This window comes from Ictalurus furcatus, chromosome 25, assembly GCF_023375685.1.
Source record: "Ictalurus furcatus strain D&B chromosome 25, Billie_1.0, whole genome shotgun sequence".
In the NCBI taxonomy this organism is placed as follows: Eukaryota; Metazoa; Chordata; class Actinopteri; order Siluriformes; family Ictaluridae; genus Ictalurus; species Ictalurus furcatus.
This window is the reverse complement of record NC_071279.1, coordinates 13,673,426-13,685,595: the sequence shown is the minus strand read 5'-3', so window position 1 is coordinate 13,685,595 and position 12,170 is coordinate 13,673,426. Positions and strand designations below refer to the sequence as shown.

The 12,170-nt window shown below is 36.9% G+C and overlaps 1 protein-coding gene across 5 annotated transcripts in view; it reads right to left on the bottom strand.

Moving 5' to 3' along the window:
- Positions 1 to 3,154: 3,154 nt before the first annotated feature.
- Positions 3,155 to 12,170, bottom strand: part of fam49a (family with sequence similarity 49 member A) — a 34,313-nt gene continuing 25,297 nt past the window's right edge. For 2 of the 5 annotated variants that reach the window (XM_053613930.1, XM_053613932.1), the window contains exons 3-12: positions 10,556 to 10,635; positions 8,930 to 9,051; positions 8,753 to 8,858; positions 8,530 to 8,666; positions 8,299 to 8,376; positions 7,480 to 7,596; positions 6,529 to 6,608; positions 3,765 to 3,891; positions 3,600 to 3,670; positions 3,155 to 3,421 (exon numbers count right to left, since the gene is read on the bottom strand). In XM_053613930.1, coding sequence (XP_053469905.1) covers positions 3,358 to 3,421; positions 3,600 to 3,670; positions 3,765 to 3,891; positions 6,529 to 6,608; positions 7,480 to 7,596; positions 8,299 to 8,376; positions 8,530 to 8,666; positions 8,753 to 8,858; positions 8,930 to 9,051; positions 10,556 to 10,625 — 972 coding nt within the window. In that variant the 5' untranslated portion in view covers positions 10,626 to 10,635 and the 3' untranslated portion in view covers positions 3,155 to 3,357. Of the gene's footprint in view, positions 3,422 to 3,599; positions 3,671 to 3,764; positions 3,892 to 6,528; positions 6,609 to 7,479; positions 7,597 to 8,298; positions 8,377 to 8,529; positions 8,667 to 8,752; positions 9,052 to 9,818; positions 10,053 to 10,555; positions 10,636 to 12,170 lie in introns of those variants that run through there. The other 3 variants (XM_053613933.1, XM_053613934.1, XM_053613935.1) reach the window with 2 other exon arrangements.

Below are 12,170 nucleotides of genomic sequence, written 5' to 3'. Positions count from 1 at the left end.
TTTCACTATTTGTATCACTTTGCTCGTCTGTGTTCGCCATGTAAAATTACACTTCCTAGTTACTACTACGGTTACTACAGTAATGTTAACGACATCATCGTGGCAGATACTACATCTCCAGGAATAAAACATCTGACTTTAAATATGAGTGCTAGCTAGCCAGTTAGATGTACTATAAAGTGAGTGTGGCTTCTTCAGGATCTGGTTCCGCTAACAGAGCATAAATAACATTCTCTGTATTGTGTCTGAAATATCACTTACTCACTATTAATTTCATGTTTATAGAAATGTTGTATAAAAGTAATATTGCACTTGCAATTGTGTGGTTATCCTGAATACAGGCATGACTGATTACATACGACACTCGCTCTGTGGGTTCTTGCCTGCGGCCAAATCACAGCTGTGCCTATATATAGTGTAACCGCACTCTTGCTTGTGCGATTTTGCAATATTATTCTACAACAACAGTTTACTGACTTGTATGTGGAACTCTCACAAACATTTTAAAAATGTGAATTTGTAGATAAGGTGAAATTTTCTTGTGAGATGATGTTTATTTGGCATTTATGGAAGGAGTCTCCAGTGTCAGCACTTTAACAGACAGCAGTAAAGCTGTAACTTGAACAGTTTATTGTTTCTCAGTGACATGAAAAAAAGACAGGATAAAAAAAAAGAATTACTGTTTGAGAACAGGAACTAGTTTGTTTCATGGATGTTCAACAAAAGTAATGTAAATACAAATGAATAAAAAAAATTAATGAGGCATTCATTAATTAAGAAAAAATTGTTATTGTTAGAAAATTGTGGTATGGGGGGGGCACCACCCTTGATCAGGGTGGTAGCACATCAACCCATTACTGATTATTTCCATAGAACATCTTAGACAATGTCTCAAATTCATCCTTCGGACTCCATAAAAGACTCCCTTGTCACTCTGACAAATAAAAATCTTGCAACCTTTAATCTTGTTAGACTCATTTACCAAAATCAACAGGTTGTTATTGTAACCGAGTTTGAACCGTCCAAGCTAGCAAGCTAGGTAACATCAGGCTAACTATATTACATTGTAAACCTGTAATTCAGTAGCCATGTTCACAAGCAAGTAACCTAAAATTAGAATAACTATTCTATTAAAACCAGTAGCCAGGTTTGCTAGCAATCTAACATTAGGCTAACTGTTTTATTAGTCCAAATATATTATATTGTACCACCATGTTGTTAAAAAGTGTTAGGAAGGAATAGGGAATCTAGTCCCTTTGAAGCATTAAGTATTGAAGCATCTCGTAGCTAATGATTGTTAGACCTAATGTTTAGTTACTTTGTACATTATGCATATTTGTTGCGTGTTGTTTGGGAGAAAATCATTTTACTGGCACAATACAAGATGATGGACGTTGTATCCTCAATATCATAAATAATGAATCAGTATTGATGCAACGTCTTCACAATCTGCAAACACAACACACCTGCATTTTTTATCAATCATCTGAACCATAATATTTGGTAAATATTATTATAATAGATGCTGCAGCGTGTCATTGCTGTCCGTATCACCAGATCATCAATAAATCCACTTTATTTTATTTTTTTAAAAAAAAAGAAAAAAAAAAGAAAAAAAAAAGAGAGAAGCTTTTCTGGGGTTTTAAAGCATTGTATACACTTATTGGGACAAATTTAGGTCCTGCACAAATGCAGGAATATTAGTACAGTGTAATCGGTTCCACATCTCCTCCTGCTGTATCCTTGTTCATTAGACACAACTATCTTTTTAATACAAATAGTAGATGCACAATTTCCTAACAAAATTTCCTATGCACAATTTGTACCAATTGTTCTCCTTTAGCTGTTTTCATATTTCTCTGAAGGTAAATAAGCACACCAAGATAGATACCACTGCCATTTCAGTGTCACTGAAGTGATGAAAAAAAAAGTACATGAATTTTATAAACACATGGTCAGTGGTGGTTCGAAATTTGGGGGGGGGGGGGGGGGGGGGGTCTGGTGAGCTGTGAGCAGAGAAGATGAGCAAGAGTCAGTAACTAGATATCTACATATTAGGTTTACCTAATAAAATGGCTAACTGGTGTAGGTAGTGTAGTGTAACGAGGACAGTATTGGCTTCACTACTCAAAAAGAAAGCTGAAAATACAACCCACAGGTAAGCACTTACCATGCGGCAAAATGTTGCCATCATGTGTTGGAGAAAAGAAAAAAAAAAAAAAAAAAAGACAAAGGTAAATTAACGAGCACAGTTCTCATATTTTCCCAATTCAATCCTGAAGATTGAGTGAAAGGTAATGTGCACCACAAAGGTGAGACTCATCCACTCCATCATCTGTTAAAGGCCTAATCTTTAGCATATGACAGATCATTGGAAAGAAGAATACGCAAAAAAAAAAAAAAAAAACTATTATTGGCCGATATTTTTGCTCATTTCAAGCATTTACAGTATTTCTAAAAAGAAGTGAAAATTATTTGGAGAATAAAAACATTTTAAACCTGAAATGACTAAAATAAAAGGATTTATTGTAATCTAATAATAGGAATTGTAAAGCTGCTTTGAGACAATGTCTATTGTAAAAAGCGCTATACAAATAAAATTGAATTGAAATACTACACAAATGGGATTATATTCAAGATATTTTCCCTTTGCAAAGATGTCAGTTTTTGAAGTGAGTAATGTGCCATCCATAGAATGGTGCACAGATGTGCTGAATCCAGCTGTTCTGCTGTATTATCAGATTAATTTAAACAGGTTTTAATATTAAAATACACTGAAAATGTCCATTTATTTCAAAGTTTAAAGCTGTGGCATTGAGTAATGACTGTTAGATGCAGACACACACAAACAAGAGCACACCAAAAACATGTCAAACTACAATTTAAAAAAAAAAAACAACAAAAACAAACAAACAAACAAAAAAGTAGAGTATCTGTGGCATTATTAAACTGTCTTTTCACTGGTCCATAATGAAAAGCACCACCACCTAAACAGTTTAGATTCAGCCACTGAGAACACTTTTGCTTTTAGCTTGTTATTACTTCACTGCTATGCTGCATCACTTGCCCTGAATACAGATGTGCCACAACGCATTAGCTACTTTGGTTAAAAACAAATCGCCATTCTTGATTTTAAAGCGATATGGAGAAACAGTTGTTTTTTTTTTTTTTTTTTAAGGCTATACGGTTTCATTTATTTGTGCTTTCAGAGTATAGGCAATTTAATTTAAAGCAAAATGAGGGAATGGCTATGTAAATACACAGAAGTATTAACATCAATTTCTTAAATAATTGTAAACATATACATCTTTTGAGGTCTGTACACTGATCCTCTTCACTTAAAAAGAAACACGTAGGTTACTGGAGCATTGTTCTGATATTTTTTGGCGTGGACTCATCATTCAGATGCTTTGTGGTGAATCTGTGGGGGGGAGCATGAAAAAGAATTACAAACGTCTTTCTAGTGTAAGGAACCAAACAGTTTGTTTTTATATTTATTGCCGACTGCAATTTTTCTAAATATGTTTGGACGTGTGCACTAATGATTAGCAGGAAGGAACTGTAATTTGGTAACTGCTCAATACAGAACAAGAACTTACTTCAGGGCATTAAGAAGGCCTTCAACATTATCAGCTGGCTGGTCTTTCAGGACTTTTATGCATCCCTTCATCTGTATAAACAAACAAACCAAAATATTGTAAAAAAAAAATAGAGAAAATGAAAAGAGTAAGCTTGAAAGAGCATTATAATATAGCAGGTCTCACATCTATTTTTGAGGACTTGGTGAAGGCACCGTTGGGATGCACATGGTCGTAGAGAATGATGACACCCACCATCACCCTCATGCAGAAAAGAAGTGTGTCTTCACTGTTGAACCGGCTCGTATACTCTCTATCAGAGAAAAGCAAACAGAAATATCACTTAACGGGCCTCGCTTCATTTTGACCAATGCTTACAGACAATTTTAAAATATGGGTCATTTATAACTTTATATACAGCTGTGAGAAAGATGATCTGAGCAAGAGAAGACAGAACTACACAGCACATAACAATAACAACAACAACAACAACAACAACCCCACCAAAACTAAATCAGGCCTCTCATGTCTCATCAACTGTGGGTATGGAGCACTGCGTGCATTAACCATGCATAGAACTGGATGTATCATGTTCTCCTTTTGTATATATTTATGCTGTATTCAGTCCATACAGGATTTCACTTTTTTTTGTGATTCTTGCAGCCAAAAATTGCTTGCTTTTGCTGCAGCTTTTTTCAAAATTTGCAACGCAGTTTGAGGAGGTTTTTTTCTTCAGAAAACTACTTGAATTGACGAAATCACAATTGCATGAAACTGTTTTGCACGGTCTTTCGGTGATGTTTTTTTGGTAAATTAGATCTTTTATAGCTGTACACATGTTCACATGAATTGAAGGCCACTTTGGCTGAAAGTGTGTTGTGATGTCACATGACGCGTCTTGGCCCAAATCGGCGGAAAATCTGCAGCAAGTTAGAAAATTTGCAAGCTCCTGCGAATATTGTGGAGTTTGCTTGATTTTGCATTCATTTCTGCAATCGCAAAATCGTGAAATCCTGGAGGGACAGTGAATTTACGACAACTGGGAACTCTGAACCACCTACTTCACATATTAGAGCGTTCACACCTTCTGGTTAGTGCTTAATTCATTTATTTACTTATTAATAGAATTATGTGAAGTAGTAAGTGAAAGCAGTCTGATAAAAAATAAAAATAAAAAAAGAAGTCTAGCAGAAAATTAATGAACATTTCAATTACCAAATTATGAACCAGTATTTAGCGATTTCAAATATAAACAGTAAGTCAAGCGGCTTAAAAACCTTAAATCGCATTGTTATTTCTTGTTCTTACTTTACACTATGAGCTCTGCCATGCTGAGTTTTCAAAAACTTTGACTTTGAGTAGGAATTACGAGTTGGAGAGCCGTTCAAACGAATCTTTCTTACTGGGAAGTTGGGAACAGAGGTCCTACTCGGTCATGAATGCAGCATTTGAGCTACTCCTGACCATGTGCATACAGAACCTCCTAGTGGTAGGAAAGCATAACTGCAGGTAAACTGATAATGAGAAGCTCTCATCACACTTACCATATCAGTGTAACAGACAGTAATAAAAGGCACAGACAGGTGACAGATGTATTTTAAAGTCTTGTAAAGATTTTGGCACATGCACGTGTTTTTAAAGACCACCAACAGTCGATTTTGTTTGCCTGGTTCAATTTTAGTTGATCTCTGCCAGCAACTCACCCTACTTTTGGACAGGCAACAAAATATAGCTGCAAACAGCAAATATCAGGGTTCAAGCCATTTAGGGACCTTATAGAGTTTAAAAGATATTACTTAATATTGTGCAATCCTATAAGCACCTAAATCAAAGAAAAACCAAGATAATTAAAAGAAATATCGGCCTTCATTAAGCTTGTCAAATAGCAGCTGAACATTGCTCAACCAATTCCGGCCATGTTTTTACAAGATTCACAATTTGTCCTCATATATGCTGATTGGACCTTGGACAAGGATTCTTGCAAGATTTTTTTAAATCAAGTCTATTGGAGCAATGGTTCCACACTTACTTCCAATTTCATGTTTTGTTCTGTTATAGCGCCACCAACTGTTCATACTGAGAAATGTTTTTTTCACATCTATCCTCAAATTCAGCCCAAACATATGTACCCTAAGTTCAGTGAAAATCTCATTCCTTTTGAGTGTTGTAGCCATTTAAGTAAAAGTGGCCACGCCTACTTCCTGTGTTTTTGGATAGAGTAGCTACCTCGAGTCGAAAAACTTTTTTTTTTTTGATAATTTTTGATACTGAGACGCCATAGAATCGTTTGGCACTGATTTAGTCCCGATCAGAAAAAAACCCTAGGACCAGTTTGCAAAAGTATGTTTAAAAAAAAAAATTCCAAGATGGTGGGAAATTTTTACAGGCAGAAATGAAATCGGTATATGTTTTTTTTCGTCTTGTCCCAGTAATTCCATAGATATAAGACACTTGAGTCTGTGACAAATGGTTCAAAAGTTACGGCCATTTTTCTAAACATGCTCACTATAGCGCCACCATCTGGACGGTCGATCTGAAACCTAGTGATGCTGTAGTACTCTGGGGTACTACCATCCCTCAAAGTTTCAGCTCTAGTTTCCAAATACGGCAGCAGATGAGATTTTTTTTTTTTTACACAAATGTTTTCCCAATGTAATTGGGTCAATAGATTGTATATACGCAGCTATAAAGTCACCCTCTAAAAGGGAAGCAGTCTACAATATATGGAGATTTGGGGGTGTTTATGTAAATACGAGTGGGCACAAGCAGAGCGATTTAGAGTGTGCAGGATTTAGAAGTTTTAAGTACAGCTTAATAAGTACAGATATACAAGTACAGACTTATTTAAGTACGTGTTAAATACCAAAGTGCACGCTGCATCCTACACACAGAATTAGAAGTTGTTCTACAGACGTGGTGATAAACGAGACCGAGCGAATGAATTACTCACGGAGTCTCCAGCATGACCTTGCACACACTGGCCATGGTGCTCAGGCAGTCTGTGGTGTTCTCCAGGGGCAGCGTCTTGTTCTATAAGGAGAGAGGAAATGCAGCTTTACACCCTTTACACCACATGGATGTTGGAACACACCTGATTCAACTCATCAGCAGAACAGCAAAGCTTTCATTGGGTACATTTTGGTGGGATTTTGGAAAACAAACACAGAGCTGAAGCCCTACAAAACTGGAATCCTTTATTAAAATAAAAAAAAAATTATAATAATAAATTTAAAAAAATAAATAAATGGCAGGCTTACGGCTCACACTTATTTCTGCATTTTTTGTGGTTATTTTTTTCACATTTTGGTAGTTTTTGTAAAGTTTGTTAAAGTGATCTACTTTTTTTTCATTTTGACGTTCTATATTTTTGGTACATCAGTTTTTCAAATCCATGTCATAAAACACACTATATCTCTTTAAACTCCTCAGATTAACACTGAGCTTGGAAAATGGAGCTTTTAGGTTTTTTTTTTTTTTTTTTAAGAACAAGTTACAAGAGGTATTGAACTTAGATCAGTGTGTGTATCAATAGATCAATTTAAGTATATGATGGATGATATGGTTGTAGTACAGTGTTCCTGCTTTGGCTGATTTGCAGACATGTTTGTTGTTCATTTGTTTTTACTAGGACTTTTTCTTCATTTTATTGTTATTATTATATATGGTATATCCTTCTTTTTCTGAATGTAGGCTAGTATGAATGTGAACTCAGGGCATTGATGTAAAAGAGCTTTATGCTCAGTCAACTTTTCCCTGAATACAAAAAAAAAAAACAAACAGCTTATTAAATGTTATTATTATTAAAATGTTTTACACGATCGCACTTACTGTACTCAGTTGTATACTTGCGGAGCAAAACATTTAGAAATATTTAGGCCGGCAGCAGAAAGGAAAGCATTACCTCGGTCACAAAGTTTGTAGTCGCTGTACTGAGGGTTTTCAGCATCGGAGTGGCCTCAGCATAAAAGAGTGACATTCTGTTTGCCATTTCATTGTTGACTTCGTTTTCTATGTCCAGCTATGGAAAAAAGGAACAAAAGCACAACTCTCATACAAAGAGGCCCAGAAAAGCCATGAGATTGAGTTTGTTTTCTGTACTATTATCTCAGGATCACAACTTATTTCTCTTGTGACTTAAAACAAGATATCAAAAGTTGTTTTCCTGAGGTGATTCAGCAGCATCCTTCTAGCATTACATCGTCATGACCAGCAGCACACTGGTACGCCTACATATCAGCGCTATGGCGATTCTGCAGGAATTACATCCGTTTCCTAAAGATTTTGTTGAAGGTGGAAAATGTCTTCTCAAACATCATGCGGTAACCATGGAGACGCCCCGGCCCCAAAAGCTGGCTTTAGGGTGAAACTGATCACCCATTTACGATCACTACGATGTAGTGTCCATGAAAGTAGAGTTTCAGATTTCTCAGTTGCCCTCACAAGCGACCGACACCAACATGGAAAATGTCACTGACAGACATGCAGCTATTTCCTCATGTCTCAGTCCCTGATTAAAGTAAAAGCCGATGTCCTCATCCATGATGTACAGCATGTATGCCTGATCATGTATTTTGACATCTTGAGGAAAACTTTTGTCATCAGAAGTAAAATATAAAGATAACAGCACAGAAAAATAACACCAGCACATGGCTTTATTTTTTTAACTTCTGTACGTGGAACCATTTTAGAAAGATTAGCGAGTTTAACTGCATCTTCTTACGTTCATGTTATTTATTCGGTTTCGACTGATCGTTCGTCTGTAGTAACTGAAGTCATTCTGGATGGCAGGTATTCGCATCTGAAGAAACAACAAAAAATAGCTGATCAGTTAAAAACAAAAACAAACAAACAACAACAAAAAAACACCACCACCACACTGATGCAATCCTTCCTGCTAGACTTGAACTGTCAACAGGTTGGCTGGAGTTTTAGGAAGAAATAGAAATAAAACCTTGAGCTCATCGAAGCGGAGGGTGAAATGCAGGATCTCAGCGAACTGCTTGGCGAGGGCCTGCTCCTTCTCGAGATGCTGAGTGGGAGTGTAAGGCGGACAGGTCAGAGACTCCAAAAGGCTCTGCAGGGCTTTCTCTGCGCCAATGGAAGAAGAAAATACATGAAACATGTGCTTTATTTTAAAACTCAGTAGGATGTGGGATGAAGAGTGAGAGTGTTACCCAGCTTCAGTGAGAAGCCATAAAACTTTTTGAGTCGGATGACGAGGGGACACACGGAGGTCCAAGCCCGTTCTTGCAGCAATAAATCATTGGGATTCTGTATAGCCTGAAAAACAAACCAAAAGGATTCAATTTAAGAATGCTGCTGTTTGTTACGAGTACATGTGTGCGACCTACATCTCGTATCTCCTGTCCTGCTCCCTTGTACGCCTGCAGGCCTGACAGGATGCTCTCAGATTCCTGGAGTACGGCATTCACCTGGTTCCACACGTCACGCTCACACTCTGTGGGCTGTGCATCTGACACACACACACACACACACACACACACACACACACCCCCTTACTCACATACAGAACTAACTTAGCAATACTTAACAAATAACATTTTCCCCATCCCTATACATTGAAAATAACACACAATATTAAGCCAATACAACTACAGTAGTACATATTTAAAATCTCACAGCTTCTGAAATTCTATCTGTGTCTGAACACAATTATTTCCATTTACATGTTGGGAAATTTAAAGAACACGGTGAAAGCAGGAAAATATCTTCCACATGTGTGCAGGACACTGGTTAGTGTTAGTACAGACAAATTAACAGGTTAGGTTCTTTTCAGAAAAGATACAACAGCATGCGAGTGAAGGGGAAAACGAAGATGAAGCAGCGTCTAAGAGATACTGTAGGAGTGTAATGCATCACGAAACATGCATTACAGCCACTAACTGGCAGTTTGGCAGCAAGAGGCTGTAATGTACAAGAACAGTAAACGCCCAAAAGAAATGGAGCAAGGTCGTGTCTTGGGAAATGGACTAAAACATTTGCATTTGCAAAACAACACACCCCCACTATGAAGTCATCTGATTTGCATGTGCAAACGTTCTCTCCAAGAATAAATGCATGCAGCAGAATTTACTCAAATCATCATGATGTACAATAACAAAAAGGTGTACTGATGCATGTTTGGCTGTGTTTATCAGATATACAAACAAACAATGAGACATGCAGAAGTTTAGTAGACAGCAGGAAGGACAGATTGGGCCAGGCAAAAGCTCTGCTCACTTTCAAAGTCAAGGAAAAAGTTTGGCCCCTGATCAAGCTCTGTGCAAGTGAGCACTTTTAAAAGATTCCCCATTTGGTTTCTGGAAGAAGAAAACAGAAGAAAAAGAAAAAAACAGAGCGAGAGAGAGAGAGAGAGAGAGAGAGAGAGAGAGAGAGAGAGAGAGGTGTTGCATGTAATGGACTGCAATAGTTCAATCTTGTTGCCACAGGTCTGAAACACTCGCATAGATTTTATTTATTTATTTATTTTTCAAACACAGATCTTCAAAATGAAGCTCAATGGCATAGAAGTGACCAACAGTATTAAGAACAAGAATTTATCCACACTGTAAAACCAGATAAGTTCATTTAACTCCAAAAATTTGAGGAAACTAATTACCTCAAAATTTTTAAGTTAATCAATCAATTTCTTTAAGCCAAATACACTTAAATATAACAAAAATTAATTTTAAATTACAACGTGAGAGATAAATTGTTATATTTAAGTGCATCTGGCTTAAAGAAATTGGTTTATCAACTTAAAAATTTTGAGGTAATTAGTTTCCTCAAAATTTTTGAGTTAAATGAACTATCCGGTTTTACAGTGTACAAGCTCGGACCTCTCTGCTTTTCTGAATGAATGCAGAGACATCGAGGTCTATGCGAGTGTTCAGACATGGTGGTTCAATTTCTTCTGTGGAGTGAAGATCAATTATTACACAGTTCCGCTTCTGAGGCTGCAAGCCTCGTAAACTTACTTTCAAAGTCCAGGAAAAAATGTGGATAGTTCTCTATTTCTCTTGTAAGGACTTTTAGAAGATTACCCATTCCAGCAAACCTAATCAAGATATAAATGGTAAAAAAATTGGTGGTGAAAAAAAGTAAAAAAATAAAATAAAATGTAAAAGGTGTATTACACATTTTTAACACAAACATAACTTCTACTGATAGTGTTCAGTGGAAGTCATACATTAATGACTTAATGTAAAACATTACATATGCAAGTATTAACTTCACTCTCAAAAAGACATAACTTTGTAGCATAGAACATAAAAAAAAGAAATCATATTACATATTGCAACTTAATCCCTGACCTCCGATTAGGAAAAACCAAAGAAAATGCCCTGCGACTCGGAATTCCTATGTGAGAACTCTGAATGGTCTCCTTAACCCCGAGCTCAGCAAGTGATGTCAAATCAACATGTCTGCTCACAGCATCAGCAGTAAACACAGCAGAACTCCTTACCTTTAAATGTGTTACACTGTATATACAACTATATATTTTAGATCAATCAACATACAGGCATTCACTTGGTAAATCCACAGATCGCTGTTCTGAGGAGGATAACGCACATCACTCATCACAGTTAGATGGCTAGCTTGTTGCTAACCAAAGACAAACATGGAGGCATCCGATCTGTAGTTTGAAAGCACGGAGAACGAAAATATTGAGCACTCACTTCCGATGCAAGTCGAATACAGCAGATCAATAATATCCTATACATTGTGGATGAAATTGACAATCAAAAGACCTTCCTTTCCAGAATAAAAGTCCTGTGTCCAGAGAAATTAATGCAAGATGAGTGAGATTCTGAAAATTTTCTTCTTCCTATGAATCTAAATGTTGGCATCTTGGGAATATGTCATATACTACATGAACAAAAGTATGTGAACACCTGACCATCACACCCATATGTGGCTCTTTCCGAAACTGTTGCCTCAAAGTTGTACACACACACACACACAATTGTATAGAATGCCTTTCTATGTTGTAGCATTACATTTTACCTTCACTGGAACTAAGACGCCCAAACCTGTTCTAGCATGACAATGCCACTGTGCACAAAGCAAAAGTTAGACTGGAAGAGCTCGAGTGTCCTGCACAGAGCTCTGACCCCAACCCCACTGAACACCTTTGGGATTAACTGGAACACCAACTGCACCCCAGGCCTCCTCACCCAACATCACTATATATGATCTTCCTAATGCTCTTATAGCTGAATGATCACAAATCCCTACAGCCAAACTCCAAAATCTAGTGAAAAGCCTTCACAGAAGAGTGGAGATTATTATTAACAGTAAAGGACGGAATAAATCTGGAATGAGATGTTCGACAAGTACATAGTGATGTGATGTGATCAGGTGTCTACATACTTTTTGCCATATAGTGAATATTCATTAGGCTTTACATTACTTTTATTGTAACCCGTTTAATTTAAAGCCTATGGAATGATGCTCTTTTGTTTGACTTGTTTTTACTTTCTAATGTCCTCCCAGTAAAAACAAAAAAGACAAAACTATTTTTGACTTGCTTCCATAACGGGTATTTAATGCAGTGGTGGCTCAAAGACTGGAAGGTAGCCAAGCTACCAC